General features: G+C 43.2%; 1 protein-coding gene across 1 annotated transcript in view; it reads right to left on the bottom strand.

Annotated features, from left to right (window-relative positions):
* Nucleotides 1–5,047: 5,047 nt before the first annotated feature.
* Nucleotides 5,048–22,812, bottom strand: part of LOC126336483 (uncharacterized) — a 54,768-nt gene continuing 37,003 nt past the window's right edge. Inside the window, exons 6-8 of the mRNA XM_050000224.1 lie at nucleotides 19,319–19,450; nucleotides 14,735–14,788; nucleotides 5,048–5,373 (exon numbers count right to left, since the gene is read on the bottom strand). Of these exons, the coding sequence (XP_049856181.1) occupies nucleotides 5,228–5,373; nucleotides 14,735–14,788; nucleotides 19,319–19,450 (332 nt within the window). The 3' untranslated portion in view covers nucleotides 5,048–5,227. The remainder of the gene's footprint in view (nucleotides 5,374–14,734; nucleotides 14,789–19,318; nucleotides 19,451–22,812) is intronic.

Here is a 22,812-nt window from a genome sequence, read left to right as displayed (position 1 = left end):
CGGTTCTATACACGAGGAGCCTCAATGCCGCCGTCATGCGCCACCGTCTGCTGCTCGCCGTTGACACCCTGGCAGCCTTGGCCGTCAAGTGGCGTCTACAATTCAATGGGACCAAGACGCAGTTCCTGATCGTCACCAGGCGACTCGTTCCTGCAGATCTGCAACCGCTCACTGTCGGTGGCAGCCCTGTCCCGTGGCGTCCCACGGCGCATTACCTCGGCGTCACCCTCGACCGCCGACTCACGTGGGTTCCGCACATCCGCGAAGTGAAGGCCAAAGTGCGGAACCGGCTCCGCATCCTGTACCCGGTGATGAACGCCCGCTCCCGACTACCACCGCGGCTGGGCATCACTCTCTACAAGGCGCTGTTCCGCCCTGTACTTCAATACGTCATCGTCGTCTGGGGTAACGCCGCCGACACGAACCTGAAAAAGCTGGAGACACTGCAGAATCGCATCCTTCGGCTGGCCTTGTACCTGCCTTACGATTTCCCCACCGCTCATTTTTTACGAATTTGCTGGCCGGTGACACAACGCCCAGATCTGGACGCTGGGCCGCAAACTGCCGCGCAGCATCACCACCCGCTGGCCACACCTGCTCGCTGCATAGCTAGCACTGCAGAACTGTGCTGAGGAGACACCCGAGAAGACATTCTACATGTGTTCTACATATGAAGACGCATTAAATCGGCATGCATGGGAGGCAAAGCACTAAGTGCTGCGAACTCCATCACACATCGGAGCACAAGTTATCTCAGTGCAGATCCACGCGAGATCGAGGACCAGTCTCAGGTCGCTGAAATTAGTATCGGACAGCCCCAGAAGAAGAGTGCGTGTCACGCAGTTGAAATATGGTGTAGGAAAGACGCAAATAACCGGCAGAAACCCGATTAATCAACAGATTTGTATTAGTTTGTTGTAAGTTTGCCAAATTCTGATGAAGGAACGACAACATCACTGGGTTAGCTATGTGCTCATCCACCAAATTTTCGTTTGCCTTTCATGTTCTCACATTATTTGAAAAGATTAATAAATACAGAATAGTGGCTATTGTTTAAGTTTATTGGTAGTGTACGTAACGTAAATATTAAAAAGAGACATTTTGGGCGTAAGGCTCTAAAACACCCACGACCTTCGCATTACGTTTCCACATCCTTTCCGCTGCGCCAACCGCTGCCTATAAACTACGCTACCAGAAAAGGCTCATGCCTCGCCCCAGATGAGCGAGAAATTATATTTTTTCTAAATTCTTTTCCATCTGCAGCTCCGTCATTTCCAACACGAAATAACAGCGCATGTGTTAGTATGAAGTATGATGAAATGTTTCTTCGTACATGCATGTATCATACTTCTGACTAACACATGCGCTTTTATTTCGCACCTATATGCCAGTAGCAGGTCCTTGATTCTCAACAAAAACGTCCTTCCTTCACGGGGATATACGCAACGTAGGAGTGCAGGTTGTGACACGTGATTCACGACATACGGAAGTCTGCGTCTGGCTGTCGTTCATACTCGGATAGTCGAAGCGGTCGCGATGACTATAGCTGCAATTACTAGGAGAGTGGGTGTTTATTTTCTTCCTATCGGAGGGCGGAGCTCCCTTTCTTCATGCCATAATGTGACGTCGTATGTATAGAGGCAAAAATAAAATAAATAAATAAAAATATAAAATAAAATCCTGCTTCAGGACAGCCGAACCCTCGCCCCTCTCCTTTTTCACGTAGCTGCGATGGGGAAACCGCGGCCAAGCCTCGATAGACGACCCCTGTTCAGTGTGCCCCGCGACCCAATGCCTTAAAAATTGTTCGTAATTTTTGGGTCACTGGATAGAGTCCCACTCCTCTTTTGCAAAGGAAAAGAGATAAGAGGAAACTGTTACGGCGACCGCCCGCGTAAAGCGGGGATATCCCGATTACAGTCCTGGTCCGGCAGAAATCAGCATTGTCGTCATTCCAATAAACAGCCGGAGATGGTTCATATTCATAGCTGCGAATACATTTCATTTTCTGTCTCTTCCATTTGTGGCCGACCCTGGATGAAATCGGTGGTGACGAGTAGGCAAAGTCCCTTTGTGAGTACACCGCTGTGACTGTTCCACCAGGTCTTCCATATACGACAGAACAATATTCCGTTTTTCCACTGTCTGAAGACAGAATGAAGTCACATTAATAATGAGGCATGCAGTGTCTTCTCTTATTTAGTCAGCAGAGTATCACATCGTGAAGTTCTCCCTTCAAGTCTCTTGAAAATGCGAGTTTTGAGCACTCTTAAATGTTTTCATCTTACTTCCAATGTCGTGGTTGCTGACACATGTCAGGGTCGCCTAGCATTCGGTGGACGGCGTTTCTAATTCTTGCGCTTCAGAAATTTGCTATTGCCGGTGTTTGGCGGGTGAAGTCAGGATCTGCCCATGTAGTATAGTCCACTCCACTGTGGCTCTAAGAGTGACTGCGTTCTCTTAATCACATGGTGGGGGGGGAGGGGGAGAGAGGAGGGGCGTACACTTCTGTGATCCGTTCTCTACCTCTACGTATCCTTAGAAACATCGAGAACCGCAGTACAGTGCACGGAACAGGGTACTATGGTCCTATCATACACTCCTGGAAATGGAAAAAAGAACACATTGACACCGGTGTGTCAGACACACCATACTTGCTCCGGACACTGCGAGAGGGCTGTACAAGCAATGATCACACGCACGGCACAGCGGACACACCAGGAACCGCGGTGTTGGCCGTCGAATGGCGCTAGCTGCGCAGCATTTGTGCACCGCCGCCGTCAGTGTCAGCCAGTTTGCCGTGGCATACGGAGCTCCATCGCAGTCTTTAACACTGGTAGCATGCCGCGACAGCGTGGACGTGAACCGTATGTGCAGTTGACGGACTTTGAGCGAGGGCGTATAGTGGGCATGCGGGAGGCCGGGTGGACGTACCGCCGAATTGCTCAACACGTGGGGCGTGAGGTCTCCACAGTACATCGATGTTGTCACCAGTGGTCGGCGGAAGGTGCACGTGCCCGTCGACCTGGGACCGGACCGCAGCGACGCACGGATGCACGCCAAGACCGTAGGATCCTACGCAGTGCCGTAGGGGACCGCACCGCCACTTCCCAGCAAATTAGGGACACTGTTGCTCCTGGGGTATCGGCGAGGACCATTCGCAACCGTCTCGATGAAGCTGGGCTACGGTCCCGCACACCGTTAGGCCGTCTTCCGATCACGCCCCAACATCGTGCAGCCCGCCTCCAGTGGTGTCGCGACAGGCGTGAATGGAGGGACGAATGGAGACGTGTCGTCTTCAGCGATGAGAGTCGCTTCTGCCTTGGTGCCAATGATGGTCGTATGCGTGTTTGGCGCCGTCCAGGTGAGCGCCACAATCAGGACTGCATACGACCGAGGCACACAGGGCCAACACCCGGCATCATGGTGTGGGGAGCGATCTCCTACACTGGCCGTACACCTCTGGTGATCGTCGAGGGGACACTGAATAGTGCACGGTACATCCAAACCGTCATCGAACCCATCGTTCTACCATTCCTAGACCGGCAAGGGAACTTGCTGTTCCAACAGGACAATGCACGTCCGCATGTATCCCGTGCCACCCAACGTGCTCTAGAAGGTGTAAGTCAACTACCCTGGCCAGCAAGATCTCCGGATCTGTCCCCCATTGAGCATGTTTGGGATTGGATGAAGCGTCGTCTCACGCGGTCTCCACGTCCAGCTCGAACGCTGGTCCAACTGAGGCACCAGGTGGAAATGGCATGGCAAGCCGTTCCACAGGACTACATCCAGCATCTCTACGATCGTCTCCATGGGAGAATAGCAGCCTACATTGCTGCGAAAGGTGGATATACACTGTACTAGTGCCGACATTGTGCATGCTCTGTTGCCTGTGTCTATGTGCCTGTGGTTCTATCAGTGTGATCATGTGATGTATCTGACCCCAGGAATGTGTCAATAAAGTTTCCCCTTCCTGGGACAATAAATTCACGGTGTTCTTATTTCAATTTCCAGGAGTGTATGTTAGAATTTCTTCCAGTCACAATCTAGTATTGAACTTGTGAAGAAAGGCATCTTAAATGTACGCGCTGTCTTTTGTCTAATGTTGCCTTCACGACCATCACGGGAACGAAATGTAGGGGAATGAAGAACATTTCTAGTTTCGTCAAGTATTTCTGGATCTTCAAACTTTGTAAGTAGACCTTAGTAGGACAACTGGTGGCTATCTTCAAGTGGCTATCTTCAAGAGTCTGCCGATCCTTGAGTCAAGCAAATCTGACGGTTCATGCCATCACTCTTTGTCGACTTCCATTATATCCCCCGTTATGCCCATTTGCCTCGGGTCCCACACACTTAGCAATTTTATGGTGGTACGTACAAGAGCTTTGCAGTCAGTATGCGAAAGACAGATTCTCCCAGTATCCTTATAGAGAACGGAGGTCTGCCGCCCGCTTTACCTACAGTTCAGCCCCTGTGATCGTTCCGCTTAATATCCCTGCAAATGTCTACACGCAGTACACTAAGTGACAGCTCTGTGTTGGACTTCCTCAAGTTATTGCCAGCCTGGTCCACAATACCACCAATGTAACACCAAACTCCACTAGCACCAACCACAATTTTCCAACTTCTCACGCTGCATCTGATGCAAACCATGTCAGAGAGCAATGTGCGCGTTCCAAGTAATCGGGGTCAGGGATTTAAACTGCCTAGTGATGACTAGGTGTTATGTGTTCATCATTATTTCATGATCATTGACTCGCAAGTCGCCGAAGTGGCTTCAATTAAAAGGACTTGCAATACAGAGGCCGAACTTCCCCGCGATGGCCTCCCGGCAATCAATGCCATACGATCATTTCATTTCATTACCACAATGGGTAGCCTCTACAAAAATAGGTCAGTTAGTCAATGCAGAATATACACTGGAAGACGTGCTCCTGATTTATCTGTTTACATACATAGTCATTTCGAAGAACTGTAAATTATAGTTAATTTTCTAAACCTGTATAGTCTTGCATGACTTGGTCACTGTGGTATTGAGACAAGGGAATATAGTACCTCATTTATGATTTATTAGTTCACTTTTCTTGTCACAGTAATTACATTTCATTGTTTAACATTTTTCTTGGAAAAATGACATGTAATTCGTAATCTCGTTTACACACGTCTGAAAACTAAACACTAAAACCTTCTGCGTCCCATTCAGGATCTGGTCACGGCGTACAAGGTATCAAAGGAAAAAACCGCCGCATTCAGGACGCTGCGTGCAAGTTATGAATGGAGGAACGTCGCATCTGCATTTGACGCAGCCATCAGTGCCAACTAGTAGCTCGTCGCCGATGTTCAGTTTGTGCTCTCCGAAAGAGCACTGGCCACCTGCAATGGAACGGAGAGGAGAGGGTATTATTGTTTACCATTCATACGTGCATAGTTGTTCCAATCACACACACACGCTTACGCATGCACGCACGCATGCACAAATAAAGACAGCACTTCAGACATCATCAAGAAAACAAAATACTTAATACTAACGCATAATGGGGGATGAACGTGTCTACACTGGTGATGGAGGTGCGACTGATATTCAGTTGTTTTTGCAAATTAGTGACTTTCTTCTGTGTTGGTCGCAACGGTATGAAAGAAATCGCTTCTGTCTAGTGCGTCTGCTCCTGCAAAACCTGCAAAACTCAAACTGATTTTCGTCACTGAATGCAATAAAATTTAAACGTAAGATTTCTTACCAAGAGGTAAGAATCAGTGAAATCGTCTGGGACAGTTTCTGCGACAGCTTTCCACATACTAATAGACGTAAAAAGTGCCCAAGGGACGTTCAGTATCTAAAGAAACATGTAAAAGGTACCACTGCACTGCCTCTAATTATTATCCATTTGTTATAAATCCATGTAATGTGAATAACATTCCTAATGCAGCTTGTATGCAATACTTACAAGGGACGCCTTTATCATAGTACGATCGGAATCCCACAAAACCGTGCTTATGCTAACTCTCAATCATAAAAACAACAGGAGTGTGCGGGTTACTGTGCAAATTGTGTCCAGGGGTATCATGAAGAGAATTAATCCTATGAATGCGGTCCAAATATTAGAGAAAAACTTTGGCCGTGGTGAATGTGAAATTGAAATCGAGATCGTGTATAACTTAATAAAGCAGGTATTATAATGGGAACGCCACAGAAATAAATCACGTTACACTGAATAGATATACGGATTTCGAAGAACAGGAAGAACCTGAACCTGAAGCGAGCTGTTCAAACAGTACACGACGTACATCTCCAGAGTGGAAGGAACAGTCCAGTCGAATTGAGTACGAGCTGTCTCCACCCAAATAGTTGAGGCCTAGTCTATTACGAGATATAGATGATAGAGTACTAGAGAACATTTATGAAGACTATTAGAATCGTGCCTTCAATTCCAACAGCAAACAAAGCAGGCGCTATGAGTACATTAAAAGTAAATCAAATAGTGGATCAATTCTAAATTACATGCCTAGCAAAATGCGAGCAGCAGCTAGTTTCGAAGGAAACAGACTGCCACTATTATAAACTATAAAACAGAATGAAACATCGCAGTTTGATAGTGCGAGGTCGTATCGATCTGCAGTTCACTATAGGCATCTGCAAATGTGGGCACTACGACTGTCTAAAATTGATGATTCAGATATTTTCAAACCTCCGATTTCTTTTATCGACTGTCTTAAGGCTGTATATGACATTTCATCCAGACACATAGCTGCATTTGTCAGGCCTAAGAGCATAGAAGACGACAATAGTGTACGTTAGAAGGCACAACAGTTTGTGGACGCAGAATAGGGTGTTGAGAAAGGAAATGTTGGGAAAAATGACCAGAGTCAATTCTAGATGAAATGTCTTCATGACCAACATCGTCTCACAGAGGACGGAAAAATACTGGTAGTGTGTTGCAGTCTGTACGTAGCTCTACCCACAGCTACACAATTAACATGGCTTTAACACTGACAGGCAGACTAGCAAACAAGCTCTAAATTGGTTTTCAAGAGGTACAATAGGCGTCGGGCCCATATATTTCAAACAAACTCGAAACAACCTGCCCACGAAACATTCATGGGGAGGCAAGCAAAAGTGTAAAAATGAATAATGAACACATGAAACGTTTTCTAACTTCAATCCTTGCGGAACATGTAACAAGTTAAAAGAATTTATTGGTGTGTGATTTCGACCACGCCATTCAGATCACACATTTCTAGATGCAAGGTTTCCAAACACAAATGTTATGCTGAATATATTTTGCCACCGAAAACAACAAAATATTGCCAACCCTTGATGTATACTTCTTTCGGCAATAAATGATCTGTATAAACTGAGTGCTGATTTTGCAACACTACAATGTAGCTAATCACAAGTGGAAACACTTGATTGTTATTTCATCAACTCCACTCTGTGATTTACGATCAATGTTGTGCGCCAAAATATACGCCTATGTTTCACTATGCTTGGCGAAAGGCAGGTTATGACACTGACATTCCCATACCATTGTTTGAAAATATAATTAGTGTGGCTTTTGATATTGGATTCGAAAGCAGCTCTGAATTTCAAATCGTGGCTTTAGTGAAGTGTGCACGATGTTCTCTTCCACTTGGTTTTATCCACTTCGCCAAAATTCCACAACACCGCTATGGTGACCAATATAACCACTACCAGGCATGTGGGATATGTCTCGTTTGCTCCTATTATATATAATTGCCTTAAACAGAGAATTTTTGACGCGGTGTATTGAAAATGTAATCATACACTGACGTCACTGAATCACGTATAATTTCCGTCTACGATATTGTTGTCGTGTTACTTTGTGTCTCTCTATTAATTTGTCACTCGTGCTCGAATGCAACTTTTGCATGGACATGACGTAGATCATTGTATTCTTATGATCGAGTGTTATTCATGGCATGGTTTCGTGCGGTTCAGAGCGTTCGAGCTCAAAGGTATCCTTTGTTAGCACAAAGAACTTCCGTGGTGAACGAAAGTCTTTTCCGAAGAGGGAGGCTCTCTGAGTTTTCTAAATCTACACATGTTCTCACAAGCTTGCACCAAGCAAATAGGACCAACATTTTACTGTGACCACAAATATCAGCCCTCCACTGCCTACTTCACTAATTGTTTTACGTTACGTGCTGTTTTAGTCAGGGCTACACAACATGAAACATTCGTTGAGAATAAATTATAGGAGCGAATGAAGGGGCAAAATTTTATCTTCTTCATTGATTAGGAGGTCATTAGCGACGGAGCATATGCTCGTATTGTGGAAGGACGAAGAAGAAAATGGGCCACGCCCTTTCAATGGAACCATCCCTGCATTTGTCTAAAGGGATACAGAGCAATCGCGGCTCACCTTCATCTTGATGGCTAGGCGGGTATTTGTGCCTCAGTCCAAAACGGTACGAGTTCCCTGTCTTACGAATGTGCCAACTTCTTCCATAAACTGCAAGGTATCAATATGGTACCAGAACATTCAGATAGGGTAATGAGTGGTGTAATTAGGTAATTTTGGAGAAGCTATAATGGAGAGTGGTTAGTCTGGTCAGAGGATAACCCCAATTTTGTTTGCGGGGGTAAATAACCACTATACGTAAGTACTCAGAACCTGACGCACATCTATTATGACGCCATCACGAGAGGTAACTGCGTAATATTCAAATGTGATTACATGCCGTCACTACACACAAAGCTGCTTCATGTGCATCTTCATATTTTCTAGGCGCAATGGTTCTTCCACAAAATTTCGGGCGAGCAGCCGCATAAATTTCACCTCTTCTCGTAATATTCCGGCTGTATACCATTCAACCATCTTCAGAGTGAGCCGAGCCCTGGTACACAGAGCACACTTCATTGCTGACGAGAGCAACCTGGAGGACGAGCTTCTACACTTGAGAAGGGTTTTTCAAGCCAATAGATATCCTCCACAGGAGATACGTAAGACACTACAAAAGAAACAAACAGCGGACGTAAGGACTGCAGAAGTCACGGGAAGTTCTACATCCATGGCTTTTGTGCCATACATCGGAAGTCTATCGTCAAAAATAGGCCGGATCCTCAGCAAACCCAAGTGAAAGTAACTTTCACCCTCCACCGAAGACAAAAGGGCTCCTGGGTTCCAATAAGCATGTTTTACAAGATCCTCTGTGAGTGTGGCGGTTCATACATCAGACACACGACGCATACAGTTCATGACAGCTGCACAGAGCACTGCAGGTACACCCGTCCCTTGCTACCTAATAAATTGGCGGTGGTAGAGCATTGTATTGACACTGGGCACTCTACGGTGTACAACAGCGTAGAAATTTTAGCCTCGACTTCAGCATTCTGCGACTCAGTAGTGAAAGAAGCAATTGTAATTCCGTTGGCGTCGAATTTAATTAATTGAGACAGCGGCTTCAGCTTGAAAATAATCATGAAATCCGGCACTTACTGTAATAAATTCACAAAGATGACGCAACAGCGCAGCTCGCAGTGAAACATCGATGTAACCGTGTGGATTGACCATACAGCTATAGATACATACATAGATAGATTTCATACATCTGTTGTACCTCTTTCCCGTCAATCAACGTCTCTGGCGCCCTGCAACTGCTGTGTTCGGATGCAGGCTGAGTTGGCATCCCTTCGCTCCCAGCTTCAGGCAGTGTTGGCTTTGGGGCCCCTTAGGGATATGGCAGCAAGAGAGGGGAATAAAACCAATGTGCACTCCGTGTACATTCCGGGTGGAGACATTCCTGATGTGGAAAGGGTCCTTCCAGATGCCATGAAGGGTACAGGGTGCACCCATCTGCAGGTGGTCGCTCATGTCGGCACCAATGATGTGTGTCGCTACGGATCGGAGGAAATCCTCTCTGGCTTCCGGCGGCTATCTGATTTGGTGAACACTGCCAGTCTCGCTAGAGGGATGAAAGCAGAGCTCACCATCTGCAGCATCGTCGACAGGACTGACTGCGGACCTTTCGTACAGAGTCGAGTGGAGGGTCTAAATCAGAGGGTGAGACGGTTCTGCGACTGTGTGGGCTGCAGATTCCTCGACTTGCACCATAGGGTGGTGCAGACCACTACACGCAGCAAGCGGCTACACGGGTAGCAGGGGTTGTGTGGCGTGGACTGGCCGGTTTTTTAAGTTAGATGGACTCGGGCAAGTACAGAAAAGGCAGCAGCCTCAAAGCGTGCGGGGCAAATTCAGGACATGTGGGGAGCAAGCAGCAATCGGTATTGTAATTGTAAACTGTCGAAGCTGCATTGGTAAGGTACCGGAACTTGAAGCGCTGGTAGAAAGTACCGAAGCTGAAATCGTTATAGGTACAGAAAGCTGGCTGAAGCCAGAGATAAATTCTGCCGAAATTTTTACATAGGGACAGACGGTGTATAGAAAGGACAGATTGCATGCAACCGGTGGGGACGTGTTTGTCGCTGTTAGTAGTAGTTTATCCTGTAGTGAAGTAGAAGTGGATAGTTCCTGTGAATTGTTATGGTTGGAGGTTACACCCAACAACCGAGCTAGGTTAATAGTTGGCTCCTTTTACCGACCTCCCGACTCAGCAGCATTAGTGGCAGAACAACTAAGAGAAAATTTGGAACACACAAATTTTCTTAGCATGTTATAGTCTCAGGTGGAGATTTCAATTTACCAGATATGGACTGGGATACTCAGATGTTTAGGACGGGTGGTAGGGACAGAGCATCGAGTGACATTATACTGAGTACTCTATCCTAAAATTATCTCGAGCAATTAAATAGAGAACCGTCTCGTGGAGATAACATCTTGGAACTATTGATGATAAATAGACCCGAACTTTTCGACTCTGTCATTGCAGAACAGGGAATCAGTGATTATAAGGCCGTTGCAGCATCCCTGAATATGGAAGTTAATAGATTATAAAAAAAATGGAGGAAGGTTTATCTGTTTAGCAAGATTAATAGAAGGCAAATTTCGAACTACCTAACAGATCAAAACGAAACTTTCTGTTCCGACACTGACAATGTTGAGTGTTTATGGAAAAAGTTCAAGGCAATTGTAAAATGCGTTTTAGACAGGTACGTGCCGAGTAAAACTGTGAGGGACGGAAAAAACCCACCGTAGTTCAACAAGAAAGTTAGGAAACTACTGCGAAAGCAAAGAGAGCTTCACTCCTAGTATAAACGCAGCCAAAACCTCTCAGACAAACAGAGGCTAAACGATGTCAAAGTTAGCGTAAGGAGGGGTATGCGTGAAGCGTTCATTGAATTCGAAAGTAAAATTCTATGTACCGACTTGACAGAAAATCCTAGGAAGTTCTGGTCTTAAGTTAAATCAGTAAGTGGCTCGAAACAGCATATCCAGACACTCCGGGATGATGATGGCATTGAAACAGAGGATGACACGCGTGAAGCTGAAATACTAAACAGCTTTTTCCAAAGCTGTTTCACAGAGGAAGACCGCACTGCAGTTCCTTCTCTAAATCCTCGCACAAACGAAAAAATTGCTGACATGGAAATAAATGTCCAAGGAATAGAAAAGCAACTCGAATCACTCAACAGAGGAAAGTCCACTGGACCTGATGGGATACCAATTCGATTCTACACACAGTACGCGAAAGAACTTGCCCCCCTTCTAACAGCCGTGTACCGCAAGTCTCTAGAGGAACGGAAGGTTCTAAATGATTGGAAAAGAGCACAGGTAGTCCCAGTCTTCAAGAAGAGTCGTCGAGCAGATGCACAAAACTATAGACCTGTATCTCTGACGTCGATCAGTTGTAGAATTTTACATGTTTTTTGCTCGCGTATCATGTCGTGTTTCGAAACCCAGAATCTAGTCTGTAGGAATCAACAAGTATTCAGGAAACAGCGATCGTGTTCGACTCAACTCGCTTTATTTGTTCAAGAGACCCAGAAAATATTAGATACGTGCTCGCAGGTAGATGCCATTTTCCTTGACTTCCGGAAGGCGTCAAAGTAAGAGCCTACGGAATATCAGACCAGCTGTGTGGCTGGATTTAAGAGTTTTTAGCAAACAGAACACAGCATGTTGTTATCAATGGAGAGACGTCTACAGACGTTAAAGTAACCTCTGGCGTGCCACAGGGGAGTGTTATGGGACCATTGCTTTTCACAATATATATAAATGACCTAGTAGATAGTGTCGGAAGTTCCATGCGGCTTTTCGCGGATGATGCTGTAGTATACAGAGAAGTTGCAGCATTAGAAAATTGTAGTGAAATGCAGGAAGAACTGCAGCGGATAGGCCTTAACATAGAGAAATGTAATGTATTGCGAATACATAGAAAGAAGGATCCTTTACTGTATGATTATATGATAGCGGAACAAACACTTGTAGCAGTTACTTCTGTAAAATATCTGGGATTATGCGTGCGGAACGATTTGAAGTGGAATGATCACATAAAATTAATTGTTGGTAAGGCGGGTACCAGGTTGAGATTCATCGGGAGAGTCCTTAGAAAATATAGTCCATCAACAAAGGAGGTGGCTTACAAAACACTCGTTCGACCTATACTTGAGTATTGCTCATCAGTGCGGGATCCGTACCAGATCGGGTTGACGGAGGAGACAGAGAAGATCCAAAGAAGAGCGGCGCGTTTCGTCACAGGGTTATTTGGTAACCGTGATAGCGTTACGGAGACGTTTAGCAAACTCAAGGGGCAGACTCTGCACGAGAGGCGCTCCGCATCGCGGTGTAACTTGCTCGCCAGGTTTCGAGAGGGTGCGTTTCTGGATGAGGTATCGAATATATTGCTTCCCCCTACTTATACCTCCCGAGGAGATCACGAATGTAAATTAGAGAGATTCGAGCGCGCACGGAGGCTTTCAGACAGTCGTTCTTCCCGCGAACCATACGCGACTGGAACAGAAAAGGTAGGTAATGACAGTGGCACGTAAAGTGCCCTCCGCCACACACCGTTGGGTGGCTTGCGGAATATAAAGGTAGATGTAGATGTAGATGTATCTGTGGCAGCATACGCAGTGGCCCGGTTCTCGGGTTTAAAAGGATGGAGCTAGTGCTCCAGCGTTAGTCACATCGGTTCACTGTGAAGATGGCTGGACAGTATAAGGCCAAAATATTAGAAGAAGAAGTGAAATTTATGCTACTGCACGTCAGAAATTTTATGAAACACTCAGTTGCCTATCAGTAAGGCGTCTGAATGAATTACGTGTGTCGACTGTATAATAACGGAGGTTAAGATGCTGCATTTGCTTTCTGGAGGACGCCATTTAAAATCCCCCGTCCAGACATTCAGATACAGGTTTCGCGCGAACGTCCTCTAAGCCGCTTAAGGCTAACGATGTTCGGTTGGTTACATAGGAGGCCGCTTTTCCCATTCTTCCGCGATCCCATCTTGTACTGCGTCTCTTTGATGGCGTCGTCATCGTCTCTCATTCACGTCATGTACTCCTCAACAGATGGTAGCGTCTATTACCCAGTTATCTTGCGTACATGTTTAAACAGTGTATGTCACTAAAAAGGGAATGCTCAGAAATCTTTCTGCGCCTCAGGTTCTAGAACAATACTGTACCCCCTTTTGTACGGTCCATGGAGGAACTATTTATCATTTAATATTCTTACGAAGACTCAGTATGTCCTTAGAGACATGAAGAGCGTCAAAATAAAAACCGAAAATTTCAGCAGGAGGACGGATTATTAGTGCAACCTAATTAACCGCTAAACCCTCAATTGGTTTACAGAATCGTACCTCTGTTCAAACCTCTGATTATTTTACAAACGACTCAGTATATTAAATATTTGATGTTAATTATGTAAGCGAGAAAAAGTTTAGAAACAGTTTAGGAAAGTTGTAAATTATGCTTAAAGTTTTTGGAAGTCGCTAAGTGCTCTGATTATGAACCACTGAATGAATACAGTGAGGGAAATTTACGGTAGATATTAAGCAAAAGTCAGTTTTTTTCACCCATCTTAATGTTTCTGGTGTCCTATATCCTGAACTATGTGTCATATAATGATATAATTTTGCAGATAAATTCAATGGAATATGTGGATACTGTCTGCGAAATACGTTACGAATGGACATGGTTGTAAGGAAGCAATCAGTTAAAACGTCATGCCTGACAATGAAAATTTACTGCGCGAACAACGAAAGTGTGGTAGGCCATAAGTTTTTTTTTTCCTTTCTATCTTTTTATGGAGGGTTTCAGTGAGGAACAGTTTCTTAAATGTTTCAAATTATGTGAAGAGTTTACTGAATGTCGCTAAGTACTCCCATTGTCAAGAAACTAGATGAGTAAAGGCGCGGTAATTGCGCGCTGTTATTTACGCTTCCTCAAAACAAACGCACCGTTTCTAACTGCAATACTTGACTTACTGTGTTAAACTTCCGACGTGAGATTACACCTCTTAATGACTAGATCATGTCTGTATTATAAACTTCTAATTTTGGTTAATAATTATGTGTAATATAAAAACCAAATTTTTGTTTCCCATGGAAGCAGTTACAAAGGCAACCTCTGAAAGGTACCAGAATCTTTGTTCCGGTATAGTCACTTACTAATGTAGATGACTAAGCAGTTGCATGACGTTTCAATTGATATCAGGACAAAGAGACAGTTTTAAATCTACAACGTTGGCTACTGAATTTGGCAGTTAGTGACTGTTGGCGAAGGCCAGATGTACTACAGTAAGAAAGCAACGTGAAGTAATATGAAAGCACAACTCGAAGCGCTACAGCAAATTTTAAAAAGAGATTGACTGACCTTTATTCTCTGTTGCAGATTTTGAGCTCCTCACCACATTATCGTCTGCTGAAGCTGTAAAGATGAAGATCCAATGATAAATTTATTCCATTGTTACACGTAAAAAAGCTTTTCTAGAGATCTCTGCATTTTAATTGATTCATCTGCTGATTACTGGTGAAATATTCTACATTTTACATCCTAAATGAAAACGAATATTAAAGAGGAAAACACTTCCTAATGTTCAACAAAATTTTGTTTGTTTTCTCACCAACCGGTTTTCTGTTTGTCAGTCCACCTTCAGGTGACAACTGAATGTCACAAACACAGACATAGTGTGCGCGACTTACACAGATTTAATCTCCAGAAGGACGATTGAAACTTTGCTGATAATTTTCTAGCAGAGAACCATCTACATGATGTACAATGTGAACTTAGACATTCTGTCAAAAAAAAAAAAAAAAAAAAAAAAAAAAAAAACAGGGAGGTGACTCAACTGGAAATAATGGAAATGAACAAACACATGGCACAGAATGCTACTAAACGGTCACACTTAGTTTCCATGTCTTTCCATGTTAAATAAAGTTTTCGTTCCAAATTCTAAATACAAATTGTAATTTCATTTAATTTCTCATCATTTGTTACATGTATCTCCATGTGAAATTTTTTTGTTAACTCCCCTTTTAGTTGATGTAATTATTTTAATATTTTTCTTACGTATCCTACGTAGACATTTTGTCGCTTTTGTATTGTCTCTACAATAAATATCTGTGTAGGTCATGCACATCATGTCTGTGTTTGCGACATTCAGTTATCACCTGAAGATGGCCTGAGATGCTGAAAGCTGGTTCGTGAGAAATAAACACAATTTTACAGAACATTAGAGTGCGTTTTCCTCTATAATGTTATGATTATGTTCTGTCAAGCAACAACGGAAAATCAGTAAATGTTAAATAAAAAATTTTCACTTTATTTTTTACAAAATTGTATCATCCTACAACACAGGTTCCAGATCGTAAGTTTATTTGCTGGTCTGCATCTTATGGAAAAGGTTGGATAGATGTTTGTTACAATCATTTTACATAAGCAACACTACACTGAAGAGCAGCTGAGAGTAAGTTACAGGCGGGACAGATACCGCATATTTTTTTTCAAATTTATTTTTATCAGTATGTAAACACTTAAATTGCAATAAACTTTGGCAAGATTGATGGTCTGAACATCGTATATTGTCACAGAAATTATTGTTTTACAAAAGCCTTTATAACAAAGGAACATTGTCGTGATACAAAATAGCTTGTAAATTTCAAGAAAATGTTAAATGGCGGGCAAGATACCACAGAAGGGAGGGACAGATGACCGAATGCAAAGGACATAAAGACATCTGTAGCATCCTACACGTTGAATCCCATAAGAGGTAGACGACGTTTCCTGATAAAATTCAAAGCAGACTAATCATTCTTTTTTTTCAAAATTTAATTCATCGGAGGAACAATTACGTAGGGAAATATCATCATCCTCTTCTTCCTCTGGTTTTGGAGAATTTTCTTCTTTAAGCTGTTAAATTTTTTTATGTGCACTAGCTTTCTCTGTCTTCTTTGCTTCAGCGATTTTCTTTCTTTCCGTTGCTATAAACTCGTCGCATATTATGTTTATTGATGACTGTTTTATATTGGCTAAAAATGGATCAAATGGCTCTGAGCACAATGCGACTTAACTTCTGAGGTCATCAGTAGCCTAGAACTTAGAACTAATTAAAACTAACTAACCTAAGGGCATCACACACATCCATGCCCGGGGCAGGATTCGAACCTGCGACCGTAGCGGTCACTCGGTTCGAGACTGTAGCGCCTAGAAACGCACGGCCACTCCGGCCGGCCTTTTCTATTGGATTTACTTCTCTGAGGTAGTGCAGAAACAGGTGAAATCTGTTCCATCAATTTTGATGGAGTTTCTACATAAGGAGTGTTTGTCATTTTACTGCAATTGCCATATGCAGTTGGTCGAACAGTAGTCAAATTTGTGCAATGTTTGCAAGTAAAAGATTGTGCTGCTAACAAGTTTGTTTCTGACGTTGAGGCTGATGGCTGATCTGGAGTCAAATCATTAGAAACATATTCAATAGTTGGGAATTCAGTTTCAGTGTTATTAATGTCTGAAACAAAGGCACGGTTACGAATTACTGCTCTGTCAAGCGGAATAATTCCAGTAGCTTTGAATCCGGATACACCAATCTGGACAGTTGCAGCACGAATGCAATGCTTTGAAGTGCTACTCTCAATACTGCTGCCTTGTAATTCTTCCGCTTTTGCTTGCATTAACTACAATCCGCAAATGACAAGCCTGATTGAAGTAAGATTTTAGCGACTTGAAAAATGATCGTTTAGTGGCTGTAAAAACTGTGTCGTATGGCTAGGCAAACAAACTATCGACACTTCGTTTCCAAAAGCTAGATCAAAATGGATGGACAGAATTCATATGAGAGACATGACCACGTGGCGGAAACAGAGCAGGGCCAGATGCCTCTCTAGGAAGAAGACGGTTTTTGAACCAATCCATGAGAATATTAGTACTGACGAAAGCTTATCTTCTTCGCATTAGCGACAACTGACCCTGGAGGCATGTTGTCTTCAGCGTCTTGCTTCTTATTTAGCCCTATGTAAATGCAGAAAGGTGGTAAGAAATTTCCCTTACCATTAGAGCAGTCAATAAGTGTTATTGTCTCTCTTTTTTCAGGAGAAGTAATAACATAGGCATCTCTAATTCCTTTTGTCGCCACACCGCTTTCATGCGCATTTTTTAACTGTAGACCAGTTTCGTCTACGTGGTAGATGCTACCTGGTTTATCCTTAGGTTGGTTAGATTTAAGTAGTTCTAAGTTCTAGGGGACTGATGACTTCAGATGTTCAGTCCCATAGTGCTCAGAGCTATTTGAACCATTTGAATAACGAAGAAAATGAGGTTTTAAGAAATGTGGTGACTGTGTTGGGGCGCTAAGCGGGCAAACCGTGGTCAAAGTTCCCTAGCACCAATACTTTTTTTTCGCTACATTCAAATTTGTCTCTGTATCTTTGTGTAACATCGGATTGCTACAGCGGAGTGTAAGGAAGGGACCTGTAATGACAGTTGATTCTGCACAACTACTCTATTAGCAACCGAAAGGAAGTGGCTTTCGAATGAGAACCACAAATGTCTGGTGACAAGGCGACAAGTCAACCGAATTATCCATCGGAAAACACGTCTGGTGTGTCATAAACGGCACTAGCGACAGTACATGCGTCATCTGATGGTAATCTCTTACTGACGCACCTAATTTGTGCGCCTGGTAAGTAAGTGAAATATGCCTCCTTGCCCGGTTTAGGTGTAGGAATGTGAATGTGATCGCTCCCAAGAAAATGATCTAAACATGATAGTTCGTTACACAACCTGCAGCAAATGAACGCAGCAGTTTCACAGCCACACAGTTTTTCTGTGCTCAGTCAAAACATGTTTTTAACGTTTTTCGGAAGTTTTCATTCTTGAATTTCTTTGTTGTAACATAGTGCACACCCGTTTATTTGTTGTTTTCATTTATGTGAGATGCTATGTGCTACCGCATCTGCTCTCACATTTACTTGCGTCGTTAACGTATTGTTACCACTAGACTTGCGGTACATTCTACAACTGCCAACAGTACAGAAAAAGAACGCACATTTCAGTAACCGGAAGGATAGTTCATAATGTTGCGAAATGAATAATCAGCACACGGGTGTTCCGAACACGGCTCGTCAGTTTTGCAGTCCAGTACCGTGATCACTGAACCACGACGACTTCGCTCCTACACTTTGCTCGACACTGACTTTTTAAAATTGAACGGTTTACTTTTTGTATTTTGCTTTTTTTCACGCGTCAGTACACCTTCTCCCTGTTTTCATGCTTGATCTGTGTCCAGTATTTGATGGACTGTCCGCTCGGCAATCCACCCACTTAAACTGGGCAGGGAGGGGGCGGGGGGTATGTGCTGTCGGATGTTTCCCTTAGAACTGATGTCGAGTGTCGAGCGTCCGTTGCCGGTTGGGAAACCGAAGTAATTTGGTCTAGCGAAAGCGTCTGAATCGCAATCGCAGTTAAAGCAACGGGAATATCCCATGAGTGTGAGCAGCATTTTGCAGTTGCTAGGCATTCCAAGACTGCAGTACAACTTCTTCCAAACGTCTTGCGTCCTCACAGCCAACACGGCAGTTTAGTAACGTATCTCGAAAGCTTCAGCTTGGGTACAGTAAAATTCTCGTATCAAAGCAATCACGAAACATTTTCAGCAGTCACTCTGTCAGTCACTGAATCGTATTAAAGTGCACTTCATTTACATACGTGTATAAAGTGGCTTTTGAAACTTAATCGTTAATTTTTAACTAGAGCAAATTACGGCAAAGTAAGTTGTAATACTTACGTTTTAGTAGAAGAAATTACGGCAAAGTAAGTTGTAATACTTACGTTTTAGTAGAGGAAATTACGGCAAAGTAAGTTGTAATACTTACGTTTTAGTAGAGGAAATTACGGCAAAGTAAGTTGTAATACTTACGTTTTAGTAGAGGAAATTACGGCAAAGTAAGTTGTAATACTTACGGCAGTGAAATCTGTAAGCACAACAGTTGTCGTCCTCACGGAATATCGGAGCACATTTTGCAATTTCAGACGGTCTGTGAAAGAGGGAGTACTCACAGACCTCCTTCTTACACCAGGGTCCATCCAAGGTTCCTGCAAAAGAACGTTAGCTTGTTAGGAATTTAATGACGCTAGAAAACTCGTCGGAAACTGAAAGATATTTACTGGCAATACCAGCACCTTCATGTCTGTGCTTTAACTTTGGGGACATATTCTGTTTTGAGTACTCTGTCCTGAAATCTTACTTAAGTAAAACCATTCAGGCGGAAGGCCTAGTACCGCTGAGTCTTCAGCATTGAAAAATATGTTTATTCGTAGAATCCGAGATGCAGAAATCACTTTTCCTTTCCCGAGGAAACCTATAAACAGTCTAGTTTCCAGAAATCTGCTACGCTCTATACAACCGATAATTACTAGCGGCTTACTGAACTTCGAAATAATGGATTAGAACTGCCTAGTTAATGGCAGAGGTTATTGAGGACAACGAGGTGTCGTGCCGAATTAAGTGAAGAATAAATGGTCAAAACCCGACGAGATACTTCTAAGTTGAGGAAACCATACCGCTATTTGACAGAAGTGATTTACAGTGACATTGCAGCGTACAACAAACCGTCGTGGCCCCGAACTGAAACACGCTGCAACGGGCTTATTTGGTTTACGTCGTTCTGATGTATATTTGATACTTCTATTACTTCTACGGACTGTTTGAGCTATTCAAAACTTTTGTGTTTTTCCTTTTATCTGTTAACGTTGCTTATTTTAAATTGTAATGGTTTGGATTTCTGTGCCAGTATGGGCTTAGTAATCACAAACTCCTTTTTAAACGTAAGAACATTCATCGGTGTACTTGGGAAGGCAGGGGAACCAGATCTGTCATTGACTATATAATAACAGATCAGGAATTCAGGAAGGCTGTGAGGGACACACCTGTATTCAGGGGATTCTTTGATGACACTGATCATTATTTAATCTGCAGTGAAATTGCGATTGTGAGACCGAAAGTGCAGGAGGTCAGGTCCATATGTAGGAGGATAAGAGTGGAGAAACATTAGGATAAGGAAATTAGGCACAAGTACGTGACAGCGATTTCAGAAAGGTACCAGTTAGTTGAATGTAGTCAATTACAGTCATTGGAAAAGGAATGGACAAGGTACAGGGACACAGTACTAGAAGTGGCTAAAGAATGTCTTGGAACAATAGTGTGTAAAAGTAGGATGAAGCAAACAGCTTGGTGGAATGCCACAGTCAAGGAAGCCTGTAAAAGGAAAAAGATGGCGTATCAAAAATGGCTACATACTAGAGCTCAGGTAGACAGAGAAAGTTATGTTTAAGAAAGGAACAAAGCCAAACAGATAATTGCAGCATCCAAGAAGAAATCTTGGGAAGACTTTGGAAAGAGGTTGGAGACTATGGGTCAAGCTGCTGGAAAACCATTCTGGAGTGTAATTAGCAGTCTTCGAAAGGGAGGTAAGGAGGAAACGACAAGTATTTTGGACAGGTCAGAAAAACTGCTGGTGAATCCTGTGGATGTCTTGGGCAGATGGAGGGAATATTTTGAAGAGTTGCTCAATGTAGGTGAAAATACGATCAGTAATGTTTCAGATTTCGAGGTAGAATGGGATAGGAATGATGATGGAAATAAAATCACATTTGAGGAAGTGGAGAAAATGGTCAATAGATTGCAGTGCAATAAAGCAGCTGGGGTGGATGAAATTAAGTCAGAACTCATCAAATACAGTGGAATGGCAGGTCTTAAATGGCTACACAGGATAATTGAAATGGCCTGGGAGTCCGGACAGGATAAATCAGACTGGACAAAAGCAGTAATCACCCCAATCTTTAAACATGGAAACAGAAAAGATTGTAACAACTACAGAGGTATCTCTTTAATCAGCGTGGTGGGAAAATCTACTCAGGTATTGTTGAAAGGAAAGTGCGAGTATTAGTTGAGGACCAATTGGATGAAAATCAGTGTGGGTTTAGGCCTCTTAGAGGTCGTCAGGACCAGATCTTTAGCTTACGGCAAATAATTGGAGAAGTGTTATGAGTGGAACAGGGAACTGTGTCTATGCTTTATAGGTCTAGAAAAGGCATATGACCGGGTTTTTAGAAGGAAGTTATTGTCTGTTCTACGAGATTATGGAATAGGAGGCAAACTTTTGCAAGCAATTAAAGGTTTTTACATGGATAGTCAGGCAGCAGTTACAGTTGACGGTAAATTGAGTTCATGGTTCAGAGTAGTTTCAGGGGTAAGACAAGGCTGCAACCTGTCTCCACTATTGTTGATATTATTTATGAATCATATGTTGAAAACAGTAGACTGACTGGGTGAGATTAAGATATGTGAACACAAAATAAGCAGTCTTGCATATGCAGATGACTTAGTTGTGATGGCAGATTCGATTGAAACTTCGCAAAGTAATATTTCAAAGCTAGATCAGAAATGTAAGGACTATGGTATGAAGATTAGCATGTCCAAAACGAAAGTAATGTCAGTGGGAAAGAAATATAAGCGGATTGAGTGCCAAATAGGAGGAACAAAGTTAGAACAGGTGGACGGTTTCAAGTACTTAGGATACATATTCTCACAGGATGGCAACATAGTGAAAGAACTGGAAGCAAGGTGCAGCAAAGCTAATGCAGTGAGCGCTCAGCTACGATCTATTCTCTTCTGCAAGAAGGAAGTCAGTACCAAGACAAAGTTATCTGTGCACCGTTCACTCTTTCGACCAACTTTGCTGTATGGGAGCGAAAGCTGGGTGGATTCAGGTTACCTTATCAACAAGGTTGAGGTTATGGATATGAAAGTAGCTAGGATGATTGCAGGTACTAGTAGATAGGAACAATGGCAGGAGGGTGTCCACAATGAGGAAATCAAAGAAAAACTGGGAATGAACTCTATAGATGTAGCAGTCAGGGTGAACAGGCTTAGATGGTGGGGTCATGTTACACGCATGGGAGAAGCAAGGTTACCCAAGAGACTCATGGGTTCAGCAGTAGAGGGTAGGAGTAGTTGGGGCAGACCAAGGAGAAGGTACCTGGATTCGGTTAAGAATGATTTTGAAGTATTAGGTTTAACATCAGAAGAGGCACCAATGTTAGCACTGAATAGGGGAACATGGAGGAATTTTATAAGGGGTCTATGCTCCAGACTGAAGGCATATTCAGTCTTAAACGATGATGATGATGATGATGATGATGATGATGATGATTTTGTGTATGCAGATCCAGTGCGTTTTATTACGCATAATCAATATTGTTACTTATTATCTAATCTTAATTCCAAGTGTTTATGTAATTTTTCTGTAATTTTAGGAGCCTCGACCCTTTACGAAAATTAATATTTGTGAATAATGCTGGGAAGGAACAGTTGAGGAGCAATGGTGAGCTATGTTATGTTGCAACGACGAGCTCAACTGAATATTACGAGGGAAACGGACTGTCTTCGTTTGGAG

This window comes from Schistocerca gregaria, chromosome 2 (genome assembly GCF_023897955.1).
Source record: "Schistocerca gregaria isolate iqSchGreg1 chromosome 2, iqSchGreg1.2, whole genome shotgun sequence".
In the NCBI taxonomy this organism is placed as follows: Eukaryota; Metazoa; Arthropoda; class Insecta; order Orthoptera; family Acrididae; genus Schistocerca; species Schistocerca gregaria.
Note: the sequence above shows the minus strand (reverse complement) of the source record. Positions and strands in the feature narration are given on the sequence as shown.